We start from the raw sequence: 23,387 nt of genomic DNA, 5'->3' as shown, positions 1-23,387 counted from the left end.
TTATCATTAAGAAAAAAATTAGATCATTTCACTCCGAGGCTTAAAATTCCTTCAGGGCTTCCTATCATATGTGGCAACTGATGTCCTTCATAATCTGGCTCCTACTTACCCCAAGGTGTCACCCCCACTCGCCTACTTGCTGCCTTCTGTCCTACATACCAAACTCTGCAGTTTCCAGAGCACTTCTGTAATCTTTTTTGCCCTTCAGATTTAAATCAAACATCACCTCCTATGTGAAAGTCAAGAGTGCCCCTTAGAATTAACAGCTGTCTCATCTGTGTCAGTTCTATACTGTGTACATACCTATAGTTTTGAATTAATCACACTTTATTATAGTTGTTTTTGTATCTCTGTGATCTTCACTAGTTTGTTAGCTACTTGGGAAAAGGACCCCAATTTTAGTCTTCTTTTCATTCGAGCTCCTAGCAGCCTCTGGCCATTAATAGGTACTTATTCAACATTGGTTGAATGAAAGAATGAATGAATCCCTCATTTCTAATCCATCCCCCCCGTTTCTTCCTTAACTTTAGGCAGACTGAACAAGGGGCTCTGTGAGGGTTTCCTTGCACTGCTGATTCCCTTTATCTGCCCCATAGTTTTGTTTAGATTCCTGGCCCTCCTCGCAGCCTGGCCCACCAGCTGGCCCAGTGTCAGAGGCACACCACCAGGGGGCAGGGTGTGACCAGCCTTGCCTAAGTCTGCATTTTCTCCTCCCCCAGGGCCTCTGGGTCCTGTCCTTGGATGTCTTGCAGACCTCCTGCGGTGGATATCGTGGTGCGCTGCCCAGATGTCCCCTTCAGGATCATGATGCTGATTGAAACTGAGCAGAACCCTGTGGGACCCTCCCAGGTACAGATCCTTTCCGTGTCCCCCGTTTCTTGTTTCTTGTTTGTTAGAAAAGGCTTCAGCCTCCTAGACCTCCCCTGGGGCACAAAGGGCAGATTCAGTTAGTAATCAGGGAGGGGAGGTAAGGCAGAAACAAAGGAGGAACAGTCAAGAAACAACAGTGCAGCTATAAAGCAGGGTCCTGCTTCCTCCTCAAGGGATCTACATCATGGTATCTTTGAGTTCTGCGGGAACTAAGGCCCCCACCCAGGTGGAGGATGGCAACTTCAGGCTGAACGCAAGATTCCTAGAACACTGTCCTGTGACCTCACCAACCAATCAGAAGAAACTCACATGCCCTGCAGCCTCATCCCACATTTTGCCTATAAAATCTTCTCCCTGAAAACCATTGGGGAGTTTGGGGTCTTTGAGCACAAGCCACCTGTTCTCTTTGCTTGGCCCTGCTTAACTTTCTCTGCTTCACACTCTGACGTTTTGGTTTGTTTGGCCTCACTGTGTTTCAGGCACATGAACTTGCATTCAGTAAGAGGGGCAGGGTGTGACCAGCGTCACCCAGGTCTGCATTTTCTCCTCCCCAGGGCCCTCTGGGTCTGGGCCTGGGATGTCTTGCAGACCCTCTGCAGTGGATGCTGTGACCGCAGATTCCCCTTCACAATCATAGCACTCATGGTCCCAGCTGCTGAGTTTGGCTGCTGATGGCTCACAGCTAAGCACTTCCCTGAGAACCACCTGGAGCTGAAGGGTGTTGTCTTGCCAAAGGCAGCCCCCCTTTCCCGGGGCAGTTTGTATCCAATGACAGGTTGATGCAGGAGTCCAAAGGCCTGGCCCCTTTCCCCCATTTGGGACACTCTGAAGGTCCATCCCAGCTCCAGAGCTTCTATGGGGTCAGTGGAATCCTCTGTTTCAGCTGTAATGCTTTTCAGTTCTTCCTTCTGCAGAGTCCTGCTTCTCTCACTGACTTTGAAAACTCCCCTCAACAAACCACCCATACACAAGTTATCCTCTCGGAGTTTGTTTCCGGCTTAAGATATCTTCCCAACTCAACTTGGATACTGCATTAAGCCCCTAATATGACTCTGATTCCATTTTGGCCCTCCTCACTAGATCCAAAGTGGTGTCTTCAAACACAATCTGATAATTCCACATCCCTGCTGAAAATCCTTCAGTAGCTTCTCCCTGCTCTCAGAGTAGACCCCACATCCTAAACTTGGCCTCTGAGGCTCTGCATGACCTGGCCCCTGCTGACTTCACCGCCCTCACCTACCGCCTTTCTTCCCGCTTTTCTTGATTTCTACTCTCTGGCTATGTTGGTCTTTTTTTCAGTTTCGTGAAGACATCTACCGCTTCCCTGCCCAGAGCCTTTGTGTATGATTCCTGTGGCTTGGAATCCTCATCTTCTCCATACCTCCAGGCATGGTCACTTCTTACTCCCCTGACCAATCTCAGTTTAATGTAACTTTCTTAGGCAAGCTGTCGCTGCAATGCCACCCTCTCCCCTGCCCCCACATCAGATGAGGTCTTCATGAAATAAAGTCTCACAGCACCCTGTCCCTCTCCTTCAAAGACTCATCTCTTATAATGGTCTGTTTTTCGGGCCCCACGGGACACTCAACTAAGAGCAGCGAGGGGGCGCAGAGAGGCAAGGGGCAGGGACGGGCTGTGGCTCGCCTTGCAGTAGACCGCCCGCCTGCTCAGAAGATCCAACTACGAGCCTTTAAACTGCAGCAACTTTAATATACACTATTGGAGCTGGAAAAATAATAATAATGGTCTGTTTTTATGTAAGCCCATCCCTAATATATGTAGGGCCCGGGGCAAGAGCACAAATAGAGGCTTACAAACCTTATGTTTAAGTATTTAAAATGTATGACTCAAGCTAACAAACTATTAAATAATATATGTTCTATTCTTCTACCTTGACAAATACACACATAATGGTCTCGAATTTGGTTCAAGCTTGGATTCAGATTTGGATTTTATTTGGAATCCTCAGGATTCCACAGCAGAATGTGGTGATGCAGGGAGTGGCAGCTTTCAGCCACGGGCCCTCGGACCCACGTCTTTTCCCACCTCTGACACCACCTTCTGCTCTGAGGAGTCTCATGTGTATGCATATAGACCTTCTTGTCTACACATCCCAATTCTGTGCACAGCCTCCTGAAGACAGCCACCCTAAGGATGGCCAAGGATGTAAGGATGTGTATGTATATAAGTAGTGTGATCTAACCTTGGGAGGGAAAACCCAGGAGAGAGGTCCAAGTGGACCTTAGGAGTAGGCTGGGGAGGCCTTCGGACAGGGAATTCCTATATGTCTGGAGTGTGGTGTAGAAGGGGATTGGAGTGCAGGCAGAGGAGGCTGGGACTTCTCACTCCAAGGGACACAGCCAGCTGGCCAGAGTGGAGCCTTCCAAAGCACAGGGCCCAGGGCAGGGGCCATGTTTCTGTTTCATCAGTCTATAAGCTCCATGAAGGCAGGGCTGGTGTCAGTCTGATTTACTAAGGTGTCCCTAGTGCCTAGCATAGTGTCTAGTGCAGAGTTGGTGTTTAATAAATATTTGTCAAATGAATATACGAGGTAGACCAGGAAGAAGTTTGAGAATTTGGATCCATCACTGAAGATCTAGATACCAGAAGTCAGAACTAGGGATGAGTATGGGTCTTACAGGGCTGCAAAAATTGGGGTACAGGACAGAGGAGATGGGGAGCAGAATCCTGGATTATCGACTCTGACTCCCCTCCTCTCCTTCCTCTTTGTTTTCTACTGCACTTCTCCAGGCTATTTGCCTGCCTGGCCCTATCTCCCCATGGTCCAACATCCCTCTGTCCGTATCTTTCTGCCTTTTTGTCCTTTGTCCACTGCTCTTTCTCTGTGGCCTGATCATCTGCCTGTTCCTCTGTATTTGTTTCTAGTTCTCAGTCCCCAGTCTTACTTTCCTCTGTCCCTTCTTCTACCACATTTGCTCTTCTAATCCCTTCCTCTCATCACCCCTTCCTCCCTGCTTGGTCCCCTTCCCCTCACTCTTAGCTCCCTATGGGCTTTTGCCTGTCTCTTCCACATGCTTATGTGCCTCTGTCTCCTTCAGGCCAAATCCCTGGGGACCCCCTGACTAGTTCTGCCCTCTCCCCTAGGTTTACACCTACTGCCTCCTTAGCTAAGTCTTCTGCCTCCCTTTCTCTGTTCTGTCCTCCCCAGGGTCCACCTGGTTTCATCTTTTTCATCCCCATTTCCCTGTCCCCAGATGTCCATGGGCCAGTCAGTCTCAGTGTGTCTCCCCTCTCCTGCCAAGAGAACCCATTAACCACCTCCTGGGTCCCCACTGATGCTGCAGTCTCTCCTCTCTGTGCCCTTGGTCCTTTCCTCTGGCCCAGCCCTCACCTCCTAGACTCCTTTCCCTGGTCAGTGGCGCCTGGTCTGAGCCCCAAGCGGCTCAGCTCCCCTGAGCTTGTTTAGTCTGACTCCTTGAGCCCGTTAGCAGCTTAGCCCTCCCACCTCTCCTCTGAGCGCTCCAGTAAACAAGAGGATCAGCGCAGACCTGACAGCTGCTGGGGGCAGGTGTCTGGCTAGACCAGACCAGGCCTGTGAAAGGGGTGGCAGTCAACACTTGTTACTCTTTCTTCAACCAGGGAAATTCTGGGATCTCTTTCCTGGGTATTTACCTTAGAACTACATTCTGTGGGCATGTGTATGGGGTTCCCGGTCTCCATGATCCACAGTCCCATTTTGTGGCCTTGTTCTCAGGCCTTGGGGTTTTTGATTCTTCTGCCAAAACAGCACTAGATCCAGGCAATCATACCGAGAAGCCTTTCCACTTGAATAATGACAATGGTCTCCTCTGTACAAAATGGAGGCTAGGTGTGGGAAGAGAGATAGCCTCAGATCTAGATTTTTTTTTAAGGAGGTACTAGGGATTGAACCCAGAACCTCACACATACTAAGCACACTCCCTACCATTAAGCTATACCCCACTCCCCCCACATCTCCTTATATGTGTGAAGAGAGCATGGTAGGAGAGAGTACACGGACTACCCCCCACCCATCGACAAAGGAAGCTGAGTTGACTATAGGCACTCTGTAGACCAGGGGTCCTCCAACTTTAGTGTTCATCAAAAATGCTTGGAGGGCTTATTAAAACTCAGATATTGGGGGTCCCACCCCCAGAGTGACTGATTCAGTAGGACTGAAGTAAGGCTGGGGAATTTGCATTTTTAACACATCCCCAGGTGATGCTGCTGGTCTGGGGACCACAGTTTGAGGGTCACTGTCTTAGATCATCTGAATCTACTAACTCTTCAACTAACACCTAAGGCTAGGACCAGGTTAATTTCTGCAACTGATGCTCCTTGGGGCTGATGGACATCCAAGTCTCTCTCTGAATTGGAAAAGAGGACCTGTTAACCTCGTGGGAGTGTTTGGATGTCCTTAGAAGGTAAGGGAATAGCTTTTAACTCCTGGAGTTCTATTCTAGTACAGACCTTATTTAAACAGCTTCAGACAGGTTTAAACATCTCCTTGGCTAATTCCTAGTATCCCTGTTCCAACTTCTACTTGGGGCTGATAGCTCTAAGAGGTGTTAGGGGATTAGGCTGAAAATGTAGGTCATCCCCCAGCCATCTGGGAACCAGAATGAGTGAGAGAGGAAAAGAGAGGGACAGAGACACACACAAGGAAAAGGTGAGGGGAAGCAGAGGGCATATGAGGGCAGGTACAAAAGTGTCTCGGATGGATTGGTGGTGATTGGATTTCAGTGTCCCGAGGTGGCTTGGAAGCAAGGGTTCCTCATTCACCCTTCTGCTCCTGAGCTGGCCTGCCTGTCCTGGGGCCGGGCCATCCAGTTCTCAGCCTCTCCCATTCTTGCTGACCCAAGAGGCCAGGTGGAAGTGGGCTTGGGAGAACTTGTACTCCCCCAAAACACTGACACGGCGCTGCAGAGCCTTGGAGGGTAAGGGCTCTGGGAGCTTGTCTGGCCCTCTTTTCCAGTCCCAGGCTTTCAGTCACCAGTGGCTGAGGGTTGTGTCCACATGAGGGTGACAGTGGGGGCCAATGCAGCTCTCGGTACTGGGGAACTGAACACAATGAGTCAGATAATCAGGGAGGAGCTTTGTTGGGGAAGATGCCCTGTTCCCTTCCTTGAGAACCGTATACTTGTCCTCTCCTCTCACTACCCTCAAACCCGTCAATGAGATATGCAAATGATCCCTTTACCTCATTGGCTGGAGGCCTGAGAACCACAGATGACCGCAGAGAGCTGGCCCTTTAAGAGTGTGGAATGGGCTCTGTGCCCATAGCCCCTTGTTCTGAACACAGAGGCACCAGGCCCTGCTCAATGGGGCCTCCAGTCTCTGGGGAAGCTGTGCCTGCCTGGCTCTGACACGGACACATCATCTCTGCTATCCCTAAAGTGAGTATGTCTGAGGCCTATCTGGGTGCCGGGCCTCTCACCTAGAGCTCCTTCCTTCCACACCTGCTGTCTGCTTTCTGGTATCTGTTTTCAGGAATTTTCACACTTCTGCTCCTGCTGTACTCCCACCCTGACTGGCTTTCTGTCCCTCGCTGCTATCACATCAGGAAGATAAACAGCCCTCCTCACTTATCTCTTCATCCAATTCTTTCTGGACAGCTCTCTCTGTGTCTCACTATCTCTTCCCTGCCAAAGATCAGTCCCTTCTAACTGTGTTTTTGTTCTCATCCCCTCTGTCCTCTCAAGAGTGAGGGGCACAATAGATAGGTCAATAACCTTTCACTGGCACTGGAAGAGAGGCCTTGCCCTTCTCCCTGCCTCTCTGGGCAGAACCTGGGGGCCTGAGATGTGGTTGGAAAGTGGACTACCCAGTCTTGGGGCATCAAGATGGAGCCAACTCTAAGCCCTGGGGATGAGCACCTCCTGCCTTGCCCCACCTGGGGCTGTTAGAACTGGGAGTTGGGTTCCAGCTTGGGACTCCCAAACTGGGAAGGATCCCCAAGGTCACCCAGCCAGAGGTTTCTCTAGTGGGCACATGCTCCACAGTTGATAACAGGGAGGAGAGTTCCTGGGTGACATAAGTTTGGGACACTGCTGAAGTGGTTTACTGAAGGACCTCCAGAGAACTATGCTGCCGTGCCTTGTGAATTTGCAAGAGGTGGGGATGGGAGGTAGCATTTGTCAAAATTATCTGAGCACAGACCCCCTCCTTGTATATTTCTCAGACTTTGTGTTTCACAGAACACGCTTTGGGATATGTTAATGTCTAACTACCTTCCTTGAACAGAAGAGGAAACTGGGGTCAGGAAGGGGAAAGTGATCTGCTCAAGTTCACACAATGTGGCAGGTCCTGGATAGAAGGAGGAAAACTAGTTTTCGTTGGTTCCCCTTGGAGACGCTGACTTTGGAGAAAATGGCAGAAGATGGTCACCACTCAGTCCTGATTTTTCTAGAACTGATTCTGGGACCTTTCTTTTTTCCTTTCCTTTCTCTTTTCCTAGAAAAGAGATTCATTGATTGATTAATCCACAGAATGAATGTGCACTGAGGGTCTTCTTTGTGCAAGGCATTGGCATAGAATGTTATACCTCTCCATCTATTTCTGAGAGATAGAGAGGTGTAACAGTATGTTATCTACGTATATTAAAATTCACAGCATATGTGCCTTCCCATTGCCCTGAAATATACACATACTGTGTCACAGTTAATTAAGCCATGTTTTTTAATTGCTTGGAAATGGAATGATGCCTCTTGAGATGATAGAGCCGCTCAGCAGTTTCCAGCACTAGAGTTGGAAGTACTGCCATAGTCTTCTTATTTTTTGTAGATCCCAGAGGCACCAGGGGGCCAGAGGCTGTGCTCTCCTCTTCCTCATTCAGAACTTTAAGCTGCTTGCCCCCTGGTCAGGAGCCCCTGCCATCTGAGAAGTTGTCCCTCAGCATCACCCCGGCTTTCCAGAACTCTGGCTCCAGGGCACTTGGGCTTTGGGGGAAGCAGGTATTGGTGAAGGAGGCTGGCAGGCAGCCTCCCGGTGCTCCAACTCTCTCCTCTTTTTCACAGGTGCACCCCTCCCATTCCAGCCCCAGAATGGCACTCCCTCCCAGTCCCCTGGCCATGGAGTATGTCAATGACTTTGACCTGATGAAGTTTGAGGTAAAGAGGGAACCCTCTGAGGGGCGATCTGGCCCCGCCACAGCCTCACTGGGCTCCACACCCTACAGCTCAGTGCCTCCTTCACCTACCTTCAGTGATCCAGGCATGGCGGGGGCCACCGACAGCAGCCGGCCAGGCCTGGAGGAGCTGTACTGGCTGGCCACCCTGCAGCAGCAGCTGGGGGCTGGGGAGGCACTGGGGCTAAGTCCTGAGGAGGCCGTGGAGCTGCTGCAGGGTCAGGGCCCAGTCCCTGTTGAGGGCTCCCACACCTACTATCCAGGGAGCCCAGAAGAGACAGGAGCCCAACACGCCCAGGTGAGTGATCAGTGAGCTGATCTGAGGCAGTGCAGGTGAAGGAGGAGGCCAGCCCAGAGAGGAAGGAGAGACCCTGGAGAGGGTTCTGACTGGGAAAGGGCCAGAGTTCAGGGGAAGGGAAGAAGGGCCTTGAAAAATATCAGATAGAGAAAACTATGTTCTGGCCCCTCCTTTTTTTCCCCCAAATGGAGAGAAATGAGTAGGCTGAACCAGGAGGGAGGGGGAGAAGATAAGGTTAGAAAGGGGAGAGTTGAGACTTAAAGGGCATCAGGAACGGTTGATTACCGGGTGGTAAATAGATAGTCTGTCTGTGGAAACCGGGGAAAGGGTTGTGCGTGGAATGGAGCGAAGCTGAAACTGTGGGAACCAGGATGAGGTTAGACTTTTCAAGACTCCGTGCTTCCCCAGCCCTCAACCTTCTCAGAAAGGATTGGGACTCATCCTATTAGTTATAGACACAGATGGGGGTGTTGAGGGTATTAAGATGTAATCTAAATCCTTTGAGGGTCACAGGGTTGCGGCCTTTAGGACAGAGAAGCGAGGTGCGTCGGAGGGTCAGGGTCTGTTGGGCCCGGGCCCACTGGACGCATGTGGGCCTGGAGCGGGTGCTGAGGACCGCGCAGGGCGGCGCGGGTTTCAGGCGCGCGATTGGCTCCACCGACGGTGGTTAGGAGAGGGTACGGGGATACGTGTCCCAGGGCAAGGACCCGTGGCGGAGGTTGGGGTGGGGCAGGGGAGGGCGTGTTGGGACCTGGGGCGGGATCTAGACCGCGGGTTGGATTCAGGGGAAGGCGGGCGTTCAGGTGAAGGTGGCAGCCGGAGGCGGAGCCTTCCCGAGGGCGGGGCCAGAGGGCAACGCGACACTAGCGTGGAGTCCCCAAGATGCCGGCGCTGACCGGGGGCCCTGCCCGTTCCCTCTGCAGCTGGCGGAGCGGTTTTCGGACGCGGCGCTGGTGTCGATGTCTGTGCGGGAGCTAAACCGGCAGCTGCGGGGCTGCGGGCGCGACGAGGCTCTGCGGCTGAAGCAGAGGCGCCGCACGCTGAAGAACCGCGGGTACGCGCAGGCCTGTCGCTCCAAGCGGCTGCAGCAGCGGCGCGGGCTGGAGGCCGAGCGCGCCCGCCTGGCCGCCCAGCTGGACGCGCTGCGGGCCGAGGTGGCCCGCCTGGCCAGGGAGCGCGACCTCTACAAGGCTCGCTGTGACCGGCTGGCCCCGAGCGGCTCGGAGCCAGAGGCCATTTCCACTTCTTCTGAGCCGCTGGCCGCGGAGTGGTGGAGTCGGTGGGCGGGCGGGGCCCCCCACCCCGGAGGCGGCTGTACCATTCACTAGATGGTTACTGAGCCCTTTCTGGTGCTAGACACTCCTTTGAATGACCACACAACTATCCCCCAATTTCCTGGACCCTCAAGGCATACTCCGGGGTTACATGCTGGTCATTTTCTGGGAAAGGGGTCCCGTCCCCTCACACAGGATGTGCACAGAAACCTTCCACCTCCTGCCCCATTCTACATGACCAGGACACTGAAATCCGCAGGAGTCAGTGCCAGGCACTGTGCGTATGGGGGCGAGGGAAGGGAGCGTGGATGATGGCTGGGTGACACAGTGAATGGGAGGTGAGGGAGTGGTGCAGCTCCTCCCTCAGTTTAGATTTTAATTCAAGGTTTTCAACCTGTAGTGCATTAAGGTGGTAATTAGCAATGAGGCTGTGTTTTCATTCCAAGACTTGTAGCCTCCCCATTTTAGGACTACTGCATTTTCATTTCAATTCCCAATATCAAGGCAGACCAGGAGCTCTATTCAAGAGGCTCTCTTCCTGTCCAACCCAGTGGCCTCCAGGGCCCAATGCAACAAGACCTGTGGTGGGTGTGGGCTCAGAGAGAACACCGAACAGGAGTCTGAAGACCTCGGCCCTAGTCTCAGCTCTGCCACAGGATGCCTCTGTCACCTTGAGCAAACCATTTGCTCCCTGGTCTTGATTGCCTCATCTAGTCCTCATTTGGATTGGATGACTTCTGACACTTTTTCAGTTCTGGCATCTCAGGGTGGGATCCCTAATGGTGTCCCCGAGAAGCCCCCAACTCCAGCTTCCTGACTGCAGCCTAGGTGGTGGATGAGCCCATGCACTGGTCCTCTGTTGCTCCCTCCATGCTGCCTTGGCCTCCAGACCTGCATAGGGTGCCCCTGCTACCTCCTGCCTCTCTGCGGGCTGAGGTGAGACTTTCCCTAGTCTGACAAGGAGCTGAGAGAATGCAGCTTTTGTGAATTAAACTTGAAGTCCAGGCAGAACTCTATGCTACTGGCTAGATGTTCTTGCAATTTAAGAAGTGTTCATTCTTGTTCATTCTTTACCCTTATTCCAGGCCTGTGGGGGCGGGGGAGAGAAGAGAGAGAGACTGGATAGCCCCCACTTAGGCTGAGTGGAACCTCTCAGTTTTGGAAGCACAATGAAAATGGGGTGGAAGGGCGGGGACTGGGCCAGATGGTGCCTCCTCCTCCCACCTCCACTGCAAAGGAGCCCAGGAGCAGTAGTGACCGGGCCAGGCCTGCTTATGGCTATCTTGAGGGCTCACAGTTGCCATGGGAACCCAGGCTTCCAGTTCAGCAGCCTATGGAGAGAGTGGGCAGGGGCTCTGGGCAGAGCAGAGGCACTGGGCTGAGAGTAGTTACCTCAGCAGCCACTGTCATAGGTCCTCTAAGGGACATAATAAATGAGGAGAAGCAGTTGGGTGTGGGGGGAGAGGCTCCCATATGTCTCTCTTCCTTTCTACTCCCTCTACCCGCCCCCTCCCCAGCTGTCTTTTCCCATGCCAGTTCTTGTTCCCTCCTCCCCCTCCCCTAGCCAAGCTTGTCCCTCCTCCACTCAGGGAGTCCTCTCCTCCATCTCCCCAGGATTTCTTTTTCTTCTCCTCTCCCTTTCCCACCACTGGCCATCCTCTTTGGCTCTGGCTCCTCTCTCTAGCACCTTTAGCCTCTCCTCCAACCCTTTCCACATGAATCACATCATTGAAGGGAGAGGCTGGGGCTGGGAAGGTCCCTCCAGGAGCCCAATTCTTCTTCTCTCTCTCTGACAGCTCCCCGATCCTCACCTGCTCTCTGGAGCTGTGATCCAGACCCACTACTGTACCCACCTTTCTTAACTGGTTGAGGCCCCGCACACACACGCAGAGACACGCCCATCCACAGGCACCTACACCCATACCCACAATTGGGCCATGTTTACACACACTCAGGTCACATGATGAGGGTCACATAGATACACCTCCAACAGAAGTTGCACACTTATGATTAAGACAGAGGGCTTTTAGTCAGATGGGCCTGGGCTCAAGTTCCAGGGCTACCAGTTCTTCTTTAATCACGGGTGAGCTTCAGTGAAGCCTCATTTGCTTTGTTAAAAAAATGGGGAAAATAATGGTAATTACCTACTAAGAGTGGATATGTTTAAAGCACTAAGCACAAAGCTTCACACATGCTAAACGGTAATATTTGCTCTTGTTAATGCTCTTAAGAGTACACAGCTGGTCTTCCTGAACCACTAAGGCCACAATCCTAGAGAGTCAGAGATATGTAGTGCATGAATACGCATGCACGCACGCGTGCACACACACACACGCATACACACATACACACCAGGAAAACCAGGCTGCACAGGCCTTAGATACCCCTTCTGTATTCATAACTCACTAGCAGACGTGTTGTCCCCCTTCAGTTCCGCCCTCCCCGCCCCTTCTCAGCCTGCCCCACAGCTGTGTGGGGGCTGGAGTTCAGCCCCTTTGGAGACAGCTTAAGAGGGCATCAACTTGCCCCCTTGACAGCCACTTATTACCCCTCCATCTCTGGTAATTAACCCCCAGGGAGCCTGGGCCTCCTGGGGTTGGGAGGTGAGGGTAGGGACTCCTTAGGTCTCATTGGCACACGGTTGCGGTGAAACTGCAGAGACATCAGGCAGCCTGGGGAGCTCTGGCCCAGAATTGGAAACGTGCTGGTCCTCATATCTTAATGGTGTGTGTGGGGTGCTATGGACCACCCAGTGGGCATCTGAGGCATGATGGATAGAGGCTGAGGTGCTAGGAGTGGTTCCCTTTATTAATGGTCAGAAAGTCAGGATCACTGAAGAAAGTCACTGAGGGGCGACAAGGCCGAGAGGCTGAGGGGCCTGGAGAGATGGGGCAGGGCTCACCACTCACTCAGGGGGCACAGCTGGTCCAAGAGGGAGAGGCACTGGTCACTTGAATCACAAGGGTCAGAGCAGGCACCTGCGAGAGTGCGGGAGAGTCGTAAGCACCCTCATCTACACTACATCCAGCCGAGACGGACTCTACCAAGTCCCCCCTTGCATCCCCTAGTGTCCCAGGACTCACCCAGAGGCCGAGGGAGTGTTGGCCCAGTGGGTGGCAGTCACAGGCTAGGGCTGGGGGTTGTGGCGGGTGTGCAGGGCCTGGGAGCCCCAGGGCTGATGCCCTGGCTGGCGTAGTACTCCACCACCTGCCGTGGCACCTCGGCCAGGACGCATTTAGCTAGCGCAGAGGGTGCCGCCTGGGTTGAGGGTGGGGACACGGTTAGGCGCGGGAGAGTGGAGGAGCTGGAGGGGGTCAGGTGAGGGGCAGGGCTTCGAGTGCCAGCTGGGCTCCAGAGTCCTACGCGGTGCACCAATTGGGTGGGAAAGACAGGTCAGATTTGGGGGGCAGGAGGAGCTGAGGCGTCCTTCGGCCTGAAGGGGGCCCTGGGCACTCACATCCTTGAAGTCCCGGAAGGGCACGAACTGGACGATGTCGCGGGCCGCGGGCACGCCTTGGGGACAGCGCAAAGGGCCGTCGTCGCCGTCCAGCAGCCGCATGTCAGAGAAGTCGGCATTGCCCACGCCCACAATGATGATGGACATGGGCAGGCGGGAGGCCCGCACGATGGCGGCGCGGGTCTCAGCCATGTCGCTCACCACGCCATCTGTGAGCACCAGCAGCACCGAGTATTTCTGAGAGTAGGCAGAGGGGGAGCGAGGGTCAGCTCTGGGTCCTTGGTACCCGCCCCCAGCCCGGACCCTGGCCCTGGCCCCACCCAAGGACACCCAGGCTGTCTCTGCTTCATGTCTGGATCCTCACCGTGGCTTGGCCAGTGCTCTGCTCCCTCTGGGCTGGCCCTGCCACGCGGTTGATGATGGGGGCCACATTGGTGGGACCATAGAGCTGGATCTGGGGCAGGCAACGGCGGTAGGAGGTGATGACCCCTGAGATCTCTATGGACAAAGAGGTGAGGAAGGCAGAGATGAGCAGGGAGCCCTTCCTGACACCCCTTAAAGCAAGGAGGGGCTTCCCTGTACCAGGACTGCCTTGCTACCAGGTTCTTCACTAAGTAGGAGAGTTGGACAGTCCAGGTGCTGGGGGATTTGGGTGGGCAGATGCTGGGCCAGGAGCTGGAAGTCTTCCCAAACGAAGGCAGGCGTTGAATGGGTGAAGGGGCAGGGAGCTGGGCCTATGGAATGGAGTCTGTGCTCCTGCATGGGGTGCACAGGGGTGGGCTGCAAGCTGCATTGGAGGGAGGCGGGGCTGGTGGGGATCTCCTCCCTTACCTTCACATTCAGGATTTTCCGGGTCAAAGTTGATAGCAAAGTCATGGGACACCTGTGAGGGTAAGAGGAGGCCAGCCAGGGGATGTCTTTTCTTCTGGTCTGACTCTCCCACCACCTCCTCTCTTCCCCTGGCACCCAGCCTACCTCGAAGTTGGGGGGGATTCGAGCCCCAAAGCCGAACGCTGGGAACCGCTTGTCACTAAGGAGAAGAAAAGTGTGTGGGGGTTCACTGGGCAAGGCCTCCCTGCCTGTGCCCCACCCTCACTTCCTCCTACCTGTCATAGTCCTGGCAGATGCCTCCCACTGCACGCAGGGCCTGCAGGTAGTGGTTGGGCTGGCGGGAGCTGAGGCAGTGCAGGGACTGACTGCTTCTCGGGTCCCCATTGGAGGCGGTGAAGTCGATGGCCACCTGGTGGGGATGGGGAAAGGATTATGTTGCATCTGTGAGAGCCAACAGAGAGGCAAGGCCAGAGCTAGGATCTGTAGGGAGAACCAAGGTGATCTGAGCAAGCCCACAGGTTGCCTCATCACAAGGTCAGGTGAGGGGAGCAATCTGACCAGATTAACAAGTTTGATTACCTGACTTTTTGTGTCAGCACAATGTATATTTTTTTTGTCCTGTTATTAACTTGCAAGCCCCAGTAATGGCCAATTATTTGTACAGCAGCAAAAGTAAATTGAAGATACTGGCTAAGGCTGGATTGATTGTGCACTTCTATGCTATATTGCAAAATCCAATATCTGTTCTTTGGTGGTTATGTAAAAGGCCTGAAGAATTACTATCTAGTGTGCGATCTGTGATAACTGAATATTCCTTGTATATCTGTCTCTGATGCAAAAAGGTAAAGTAACACAATTACAATACATAATTAAATGCAGGGGAAAAAAAAAAAAAGCTAAGGCTCACAGGAAGTCCAAGTAGGGGCAGTGGGGATTCCAGGCTCCTTCTGTTCACCATGGGCCAACCCCTCCCTTTTGGCCACGTCCCCATCCCCTGGGCCTTTACCGTGAAGCTGATCTGGCAGCCACCCATGATGTAATCCAGGAAGGTGTGCACCTTCTCCACCTGGTGGGAGGTGAGAGGTAAGATGGAGGGATGGTGCCTTGAGGAGGGAGCCGGGTGGGGCTTCTGGCAGGTAGAATGGAGGGGAAATGGAGGGACCAGAGATTTTGAGGTTAAAGCTGGTGGTGGATAGGGAAAGGGTGCTCAGTTCCCAGAAGCAGAGAAACTGATCTGTAAAATGAGGGCAGGGTTGAATCTGAGGTTGCCATGTGGGTCGGGGTGGGGCGGGGCTTGAGGCCAACAGTGGGATTTACCGTGCACTGTGCCAGCACTACGGTCCCCGAGCTCTTGTAATTCTTCTTCTTGTCCCGGTACTTGGGATTGATACAGTCCCACTGCATCTAGACCCCACACACCCCACAAGCCCAGGGTCACATCCCAGGACCCCTCCTCCCCCTTCCAGCAGCAGAGCCTCCCAGAGCAAGACCCCCATGGCTCAGTCTTTAGGCTGAGTCTAGGGGGTTCCCACCCTCTCTCCGTCCCATTACAGGTGAAGGACTCCTCAGCATTACCCTTGGGATTCTCCCAGAGATCTGGGTGGGATGCTGGGGATAGGGGTTGGGTGTGGGGTCTTTGTGACACCTCCTGCCCGGGGTTTGCTGTCCCTTCCTGCATCTCCTGGAAGGTGCTGGTGAACTCGCCGATGAAGTCGTGTTTCCCGCTGGAGTCATAGTCATACACCAGGAACTGAAGGCAAGGGGGGGTGGTCAGAGTCAGGGAGGCTTTGAAGTGGTTCCTGGGGGCAGGAGAGGGGACTCAGGGAGGTAGGGGCCTGACGGTCGGTCGCTAGGCCCAAACAGATGTCCTCGACCTGCCCAAAGAGGCCACCTACTGAACTTCATTCTTTGGCTCAGTCTGGCAGGGACTTTGGCTTCTGACAGAGGGCACACGTGTAGGAAACTGGAGCTGTGACTGGTTCTTTACCCTACGGTGGGAAGGGGGATCACATGGGGGAGAGGGAGGGGCTTGCCACATGCAGGGGGACGGTCTCAGACAGACGTGGGATGCTCTAACAGGCTGCCCTCACTTGTGGGGGCTTCACCTTGAGAGGCCGGTTGACATCGCAGCTGCACAGGGAGTGCAGGGACAGACGGAACGGCTCCCAGCTGGGGTTCAGATTGTTCTTCACCACCTTGGAGAGGCACCAGAAAGCTGGTCACCTCCAATCTGGGTTCCCTTCCTCTGCCCTTCCTCCCTCCTTCCCCATAGTTCCAGGCACCAACCTCCGTTCTCCAGACCAGCTGGTCGCTCTGGTCCTCGTTGGTCTTATAGATCTCCATGAAAGGGTCAGACTTGCTGAACAGATCCTGAGGACACAGGAGAAAGGACCCATGAGCCTCGTGAGGTCTGCAGGGGAGGCGGCTAACACTGAGAAGGGAGCAGGGTTGGGATCTGGCATTTGTCCCAAGTCGGGGGCTAGGCACCCTCACAGGGGAGGTGGGAGCCTGATTTCTGGGGTTCCAACCTTGTTATCCAGCTTGTGGGCTCTGAAGGTGAGTTGCACATAGTCATTGGTGCCAGATACCTCTTCGGCCACGATCTGCAAGGGGACACAAGTGGCAGGACTCTCCCCACCCCACCCCCACAAGGCCCTTTCCCTTAGGTGGGGGCCAGCCCTGGGCATGTTGTCACCACGGATGTCCATGCAGGGATATTGAATGCCCTGCCCAAGGGTGAGGACAGGTGACCTTGCCTACCGTGATGGTGGACTTGCCCGCATTCTTCCCATTCTTCAGCAGCAGCGGCTTAGTGACCTTGGTTTGTGACACAATCTGGGGATGGAGGTAGAGGGAGACCCAGCTGTGATGCCCCCACCTGCTTTGGTACAAAGGACAAGGTAATAAGTGTTCACAGGGGCTATACCTGGGCTAGAATTGGCCTTAATTTCCACAGCAACCTTAAGAAGTAGGCACTGTGACCCCCACCGTTCAGACGAGGAAACAGACTCAGAGTCTAAATATCTAGCCCAAGGCTGCACAGCCAGTGAATGGCAGAGATAGGGTCGAAGCCCCGACCTAACTAGCTCCAGAGTTCTTGCTCTGTCTCCTTTTGGCTTCCAGAGGCATGGGGATGGGGGCGGGGTGGGAGTGTAGACCTGGCCCAAGGTGCACTCTGTCGAGCCGAGGAAGGTGTCGTTGCGGGGGCTGGTGGCTCCATCCTCTGCATCAAACACGTGGAACTGCAGAGGCTGCTTCTCCTCAAAGAAATACTCGAGGGCCAGCACCCGGGAGAAGACAGGGCTGGAGCAGGAGCGCAACACCTCTGTGCGCTCCACCTGCGGCAGGAGGGGAGCAGGTTGCTGGGCTGCTTGGCTCTGCCTTGGACCACTCTGCTCTTGCCAGCTTTCCTCAGGCTCCTGCACACCCAGTGACTAGCTCTTCCCTCCCTGGGCTGAACCCCAAGCTCAGGGTGCTGCCAGCCCCCTCCCGACCATCTGTCCTCTGGGGCTCCCACAATTGAGAGCTGTGCCACGGCCTTTGGGGGCAATCTCAGGATCCAATGGGACTCCGTGGGCTTCAGAAGCTGTTGAAATGGTTTGTGTCGGTAATGATAGCACACCCATCTCCAGGGTTACCCACACAGCTTTGAAGAGGCTGCTGGGAGTCCTCATGGTCCCCCATGAGGCTTTCACTGTCCCCACCCAGCCTACTCCCTCCCAGGCCCAGGGGTTAGTGAAGGAGAGCCCAGCCGCTCTCACCTCCACCCACTGCTCATCGGACTGGAGCTTGAGCAGCACGCAGGGGTGGGGCTTGGTGAGCGTGTCTCGGTCTAGGAGGCCGTGGCAGGACACTCGCAGCTCCACTCTCGAGGCCCCCAGCGTCATGGCTGGGGGCTCGGGCACCCATGCCATCTCAGGGTCCGACATGTCACTGTGGGGACAGAGCAGATGGCCTGGACACTGGAAGGGGACTACTTGTCAGGAGAGAGGGTCTGTCTCTGGGCCCCAAGCCCTTGCTCTGCTTCCTGAGGCCCTGGCATCCCGTGGACTGGCTTCGCTCTGACCCTGGAGCTCTGTGCCAGGGAGAGTGGAGGACATGAGCCTCCCACTCCTGCACAGCTCAGTGCTCCTGTCATCCCTGCTGGCCTAGTATGTGTGGATGGGGCTGGAGAGGGCTGTACGGCTGGGGGGGTTCCTGGCAGCCTTGGCTCCCAGACCATCGATTGATCCACATTTTCTGCTATCTCAGCATCTTCTGCTATTTCCCGGCTGATGTTTGAGCCAGCGCTGCACTCAGCCTTGGCTCAAGGGAGCTGAACTGGGGCAAGGGGGTGGGGAAGGGGGTGGAGGGGCCCCTGGAAGTCTGAAGAGGTCAGGAATGGAGACTGTGGTGGGCAGAGGAGGCAGGTGGGAAGGTGCCCTGCAGGGCTGTCCCCGTCTACCTCCTCTGACTCACCTTCTGGTTGGCTGATAGAAAAGGGGAGGTGGTGGGCTTGCAGAGTTAGAAGCAGAGCCTGGTCGCTGATGAAATCTGTTCCCGGTTCCTGGCAGTGGCTCCCACTATGACAACTCTGGTTTCCCTCCCCACCTCCCCTGTTCTCACACTTCTTGGCAACACTGGCACTGTCTCTTAGCGACAGGATTTTTGGGGAGCTGCAGCCCCCTCCATGCTGCCCGTGGGATGCACGCACGCCACCCTCCCCCAAGCAGTGGTTAACAAGCCTCGGGCAGCAGCAGGCAGGGGTCCTCTGGCCCAAGCTCATGGCTGGTCCGTTCATCTATCTGTGTCTGCCCACATCTCAGGGTGAGGCTGTCTGATCCTGTGTTGTGCTTCCCCGGAGTGTGTGTGTCTGAATGCCCCCACTCCTGTGTCTGTCCCCTAGTTGGGTGTCCGTCTCCAGGAGGGTATGACAGTTCCCGTACCTCCCTCAGAACCCGGACCCTTCCCTGGCTGGGTACCCCCTCCCCGCATCATGTGCCTTTCTGGATGAGTGAGGGAGGGTCTGGGTTGGGGGGATTCTGCCTTCCGACCACAAGTCTCCCAGCTCTCACAGGTCCCCTGAACTGGGTAGGGGCATGTGATTGTGAGGATATCGGGCAGGACTGGTGACCTCTCTGGAGGCTGGGGGAGATGTTGTTATGGAGACTGGGCCAGGCTGGGCTGGGCTGGGGCTGGGCTAGGGAGGAAGGGGTGCTCACCTGGGCTCTAGTCGGGGGCTCCTCTCTCCGGCTCTCTGCCCCTGGCCCTGACTCCTTTGCTGCTCCAGCCGCTGGCGCTGGCTCTGGCTCCGGCTCCGACTCTGCTGCTATTTATGGGGCCTGGATGGGGAGGGGTGGGGGGGCCGCAGCACCAGCTCCCCCTTCATAGACCAGTTAGGAGGGAGAAGAGGGGAGGGGCAGGGCCACTGCTTAGGAGGGAGCCACAGAGCCGGGGGAGGAGGGCAGGCTAGGGATGGCTCAGAGGCTGGACCCCTGCAGACACAGTGACACACATCTTCCCCTTCATGCCACACCCACACCCAGCATCACTGAGATGCACACATTGCGGTGGTGCGTGCGCACACATACTTTCATGCTGGGAAATGATGGAGACACATGCACCCACGGCTCACAGGCTCACACATATCTTGACACGTGCAGGTGCCAGCACATAAACTCACTGTGACACCATGACAGTTACAGCCCTACGGATACACACAGGGAAACACACCCAGTCTCACAACACTCTCCATACCGCATTTGTTAAGGACAGTTGCAGTCACGTGTAAAAGAACACTGGGCTATACTTGTCACACACACATACATTCACTCACTCACTAGAACCAACCCGAATACAACAGAATGGAGATCTTCACGTGCTCCTTAAAAACCATCATGTACCTCACTGATCCTCATAGCTTTGAGACTTCAAAGTTCCCTAATCACCTTTTAACAGAGAGATCCAAGGAAATGGACACAATGGCTTAACGGCACACAGTGCCACATCCTGAAGACAGGGGCTTCCCAGTGCGAAGATGTGCTGAAGAACTGGTTTCCGAGGTACCTTCCGGGTGCCCACGACTGACCCCTCCACCCCAGATTCAACCCATATGGTGACATCCTTGTGGGAGGGACTGTGCCACACACAGATCTGGAGGAAACAAGACGTTAGTCATTCCCTAGTGAGACTAGGAGAAGTAAGAAGTTGCCCAGGGAGCTGCACATCACATGTGAAGGCATTTGGGTACACGGTGAGTACGCAAGGGGGGGGGTCACCAAGACATCTTCACCCTCCATCCCAGAAGCTGCTCGTGTATTAAGGTAGCAGCCATTTATTGAGCATCTCCTGGGTGCCAGGCACTGTGCCAGGGGCTGGGGCTACACAGGTGATTAAGACACAGCTCCTGCCCCTGGGGCAGGTGCATGTATATAGAACAAAAGCCTCACAGAGATGATCAGCCAATACACAGGTGAGGTATGACAGTGGTAAAGTATGGACCTATTCAGGATTTGGTGGGCCACAAAGAGGAAGGACTCAATTTGGATGAGTCTAGGGAAGCATCAGGAAGGGCTTCACAGAGGAAGAGGCTCTTGGGCGGAGACCTGAATGCCGAGCTAGGATTTGTTAGTATATCAATGGGAAACCATTAATTTGAGTCATTGATCTCCCACCATAGGCACGTCTGCTCACCTGCAGGCTACCCTGCTGTTGAGATTTCTGACTATTGATGGTGCCCCCAGGATGACACACCACCATTTAATTCCACCATTAGTGAGCCTGCCTGTGCGTAACACACACACACACCCACACACACACACAGTAGTCCCCAATCTCCTTCTGGTATACTGGGATCTTCCCAATCCCACAGCACCCCCTAAAGCCAGACACACACTTGTGTTGGTTTCTGCCATTTTGGCCCCTTCTCCAGCGAGCTCAGCTCACATCCTGCATGCAACACCCACCCGGCTCTTCTCAGACCCCTCCTGTCCAGCAGCTCTCTGGTTTTTCCTGCTTCTCCCCTCAGAGCCCCAGCCCCATCCCTGGGGGGTGTTCCCCACTTTTCCCCACTGTGGGGGTTTCAGGGAAGGGGAGCAGCAGCTGGGGAGTGGGAGCAGTGAACAGGGAAGACAGCAAAGACTCAGGCAGGCAGTGATTTTGGTTTTTTATTCTATACAAGTGGAGAGAGAGCCCCTGGGGATAGAGGGACAGATCCACCCTCCCAGGAGAGGAGACAGCCCCCACTCCTAAGATCTGCAGAGGGAGCAAGGCATTGAGAGCCTCCGTCTCTCCAGGTTGCTCCCTCCCTTCCTGTCCCCCGCCTCCTGTCCCCCGTGCCTCATCCTGCCATCCTGTGGGACAAGGGCTGGCAGAGGGGCCTGGAGGGGAGGGGGTCCGAGTCCTTGTGAGGCACATGTCGAGAGGAGGGCTGGGGAGGGTGCCGCAGCGGCTGTCAGTCTGTTCCTGGCTCACTGGTTCCTGCTGGGGATAGATCCAGGGAGCCCTGTTTTCTGGGCAGGGAGAGCCAGCCGCCCCGCTGGGGGCTGCTCTGTCAGCTGAATGAGTGGGAAGGGGGATCACCCTCTTGCCCACCCCTGTGGCACCTGTGGGGTCAGGGGGCCGTCTTCTATCAGGCTCCAGCTTGTCACAGGACTGTGCCCGCCGTGTCCTCTTGGGCTTCAGGGGGGCGGTCCGGCGGCCCGGATCCGGGGGCCCTGAAATGACAATCAAGGTAGGCCTGGCAAATGAGTGGGGCTCACAGGCTGGGTACTCATCCAGGCTGTGACTCCTGGCTGTCTGTCACTCATCCTGTGCCCAATGTGTGCAGCAAGGCCCCAGATGTGCCCCGTGCCCCACTCCTGCCAGATGGCAGACCTTGGACCTCAGGCTCCTCTTGGTCCTGTTGTGAGCCCAGCCTCAGGCGGGGTTTGTTCACTCCTGGGGCTGCACCCCCAGCCTCAGTCTCCTCCTGGCCCCCTGGTTCCTGGGGAGGGCGACGGCCCCTGGGCACAGCCACTGGCCTGGGGGGCCGTGGGGCTAAAGGGGGGTCCTGCAGCTGGCAGAAGAAGGAAGATGCTGGGTCAGTTAGTTAGCTCTTTGGCCTTGTCACAGTGTCTTCCCCACAGCCCTGCTGGCCCTCACCTTGGCATTCCTAGCAGAAACTGTCCTCTCTGGGAATATGGCCCCATCTTTCTCTTCCTCCCCGTCTTGGCAGGCTGGGCTGGGGCTCTGGCAGCTGTGGTTGGGGGCGCTCTCCTCAGCTGGGGAATGGGAAGAGAGGAGAAACTGCAGGAAAGGGCATTCTTGCATAACCCTCCCTGGCCCCTGAAGCTGTGGAGGCCAGGGCTCTCCCCCTCCACACCCATTTGCTCCTGTCTCTGCCTTGGCTGTCCCCTTCTACTCCCACTGTTTCCTTAGCCCTTGGTCCCCAGTATCCTCCTGAGCCTGTCACCTCTGGAGGGGGCCTGGGTCAGGCTGACCCTCTTGGAGAGCAGGGACAGAGCCAGGGCCTGCCTGGGCCTGCTGGGTTGAAGGGTATGGCTGCAGCCTGGCATTCCTGGGACTCTCTGCCAGTCTGATTTAGATGGTGAATCTGGAGGAGAGGTGCCTGGCGCCCTCACCCCACCCCCACCACCCCGCCTCTGTGGCTTTACACAACCTGAGCCTGAGAATGTGCCACGTGGAAGGGGTTGTCTGCATGTGTATCTGTGAGGTGCGGGGGAGGAAGATGTGGAAGGCGCCGGCCGGAGGTGTGTGCACTGGGAGACCTGACTACTGTGATCTCCTCAGTGAAGGATGGAGCCCCGCTTCAGGTGTCTTAACTAGTCAATGTGTGAGATGGGATAATCAGAGAAGATGCCTGCAGCGCTGGGTAGGCCTTGTAGGATGGGGCAGAAGCACAGGCATTGCCAAGCCCCGGGCCAGCCCTGCTCTCACCCAGTCCTTATGCCCTAGCTGTGTGGTGGGGGTGGAGGAGGGAAGGGAGTGTCTACCTCTCTGGGGAAATTTGTCCCTGTCAGTCTTGGTGGAAGATCACATTCCAGGCCTGTGGAAACTGAGGCTGATGCCAAGCTGACCAGCTTTCCTTTAGCAGCTCCCTAAGTGAAAGGTGCTCTGAACCCAGCAGAGAGGACGCGTCTTACTCTGATCCCTGTCATCCGTTATTCCGGAAGGTAAATGACTTGTTTGAGGTCAATACCGCGGGTGGTGGCTGAGGACTAACACCTGGGGTTTCTGACCACCAAGGCGAGGTTCTTGCCTCTTCTGGGTGGCATTTTCAGAGTGAATGGAAGATGGTGAACTCTTCTTGGAGGAGACTGGAATGTTTGAGGTGGGCCTGGCATGGCTAGTACTGCCCACCCTTTCCCCAGCTGGGGTGCAGAGAGAGGCCTTCTTTATAGAGGCACCATTCTGCTGATGGCCCCTGACCTAGAGAATTCCCCAGAAGCATTCACAAAGCATTTCTCCTGTCTGCTAAGCCTGGCAAAGCCACTTTTGTTCTGTGGGACCTCTCTTTGGATTAAGTTGTTTCTTTTGGGTGCAGCTTTGTAAATATCCTGAAGCAGTTTCACT

General features: G+C 55.1%; 3 protein-coding genes across 9 annotated transcripts in view; 1 reads left to right on the top strand and 2 right to left on the bottom strand.

Moving 5' to 3' along the window:
- The first annotated feature begins 723 nt into the window (after nt 1-723).
- Nucleotides 724-10,596, top strand: NRL (neural retina leucine zipper). 2 transcript variants are annotated; one of them, XM_031453476.2, is made up of 3 exons: nt 724-849; nt 7,866-7,958; nt 9,197-10,596. In XM_031453476.2, the coding sequence occupies exons 1-3, from the start codon at nt 742-744 to the stop codon at nt 9,599-9,601; spliced, it is 606 nt and encodes a 201-aa protein (XP_031309336.1). In that variant the 5' UTR covers nt 724-741; the 3' UTR covers nt 9,602-10,596. The 2 variants fall into 2 exon arrangements, with proteins under 2 accessions (XP_031309336.1, XP_031309334.1); XM_031453474.2 differs by having other exon boundaries at nt 7,866-8,273.
- Nucleotides 10,597-12,329: 1,733 nt separating this feature from the next.
- Nucleotides 12,330-19,131, bottom strand: CPNE6 (copine 6). Its single transcript, XM_010995753.3, has 17 exons — nt 19,037-19,131; nt 17,597-17,768; nt 16,994-17,173; nt 16,596-16,670; nt 16,364-16,438; nt 16,122-16,205; nt 15,941-16,030; nt 15,481-15,585; nt 15,153-15,239; nt 14,842-14,901; nt 14,111-14,244; nt 13,980-14,034; nt 13,836-13,887; nt 13,369-13,502; nt 13,005-13,241; nt 12,631-12,805; nt 12,330-12,525 (listed from the first exon to the last, which is right to left on the bottom strand). The coding sequence occupies exons 2-16, from the start codon at nt 17,762-17,764 to the stop codon at nt 12,668-12,670; spliced, it is 1,674 nt and encodes a 557-aa protein (XP_010994055.3). The 5' UTR covers nt 17,765-17,768; nt 19,037-19,131; the 3' UTR covers nt 12,330-12,525; nt 12,631-12,667.
- Nucleotides 19,132-20,967: 1,836 nt separating this feature from the next.
- CARMIL3 (capping protein regulator and myosin 1 linker 3) overlaps nt 20,968-23,387 on the bottom strand; it is a 16,726-nt gene continuing 14,306 nt past the window's right edge. For 2 of the 6 annotated variants that reach the window (XM_031453459.2, XM_031453460.2), the window contains exons 37-40: nt 21,957-22,075; nt 21,690-21,864; nt 21,419-21,529; nt 20,968-21,296 (exon numbers count right to left, since the gene is read on the bottom strand). In XM_031453459.2, coding sequence (XP_031309319.2) covers nt 21,268-21,296; nt 21,419-21,529; nt 21,690-21,864; nt 21,957-22,075 — 434 coding nt within the window. In that variant the 3' untranslated portion in view covers nt 20,968-21,267. Of the gene's footprint in view, nt 21,297-21,418; nt 21,530-21,689; nt 21,871-21,956; nt 22,076-23,387 lie in introns of all 6 variants that reach the window. The other 4 variants (XM_031453455.2, XM_031453456.2, XM_031453457.2 and 1 more) reach the window with 2 other exon arrangements.

The sequence above is a fragment of the Camelus dromedarius genome, chromosome 5 (assembly GCF_036321535.1).
Source record: "Camelus dromedarius isolate mCamDro1 chromosome 5, mCamDro1.pat, whole genome shotgun sequence".
Taxonomy (NCBI): domain Eukaryota; kingdom Metazoa; phylum Chordata; class Mammalia; order Artiodactyla; family Camelidae; genus Camelus; species Camelus dromedarius.
This window is presented reverse-complemented; position numbering and strand designations above follow the sequence as displayed.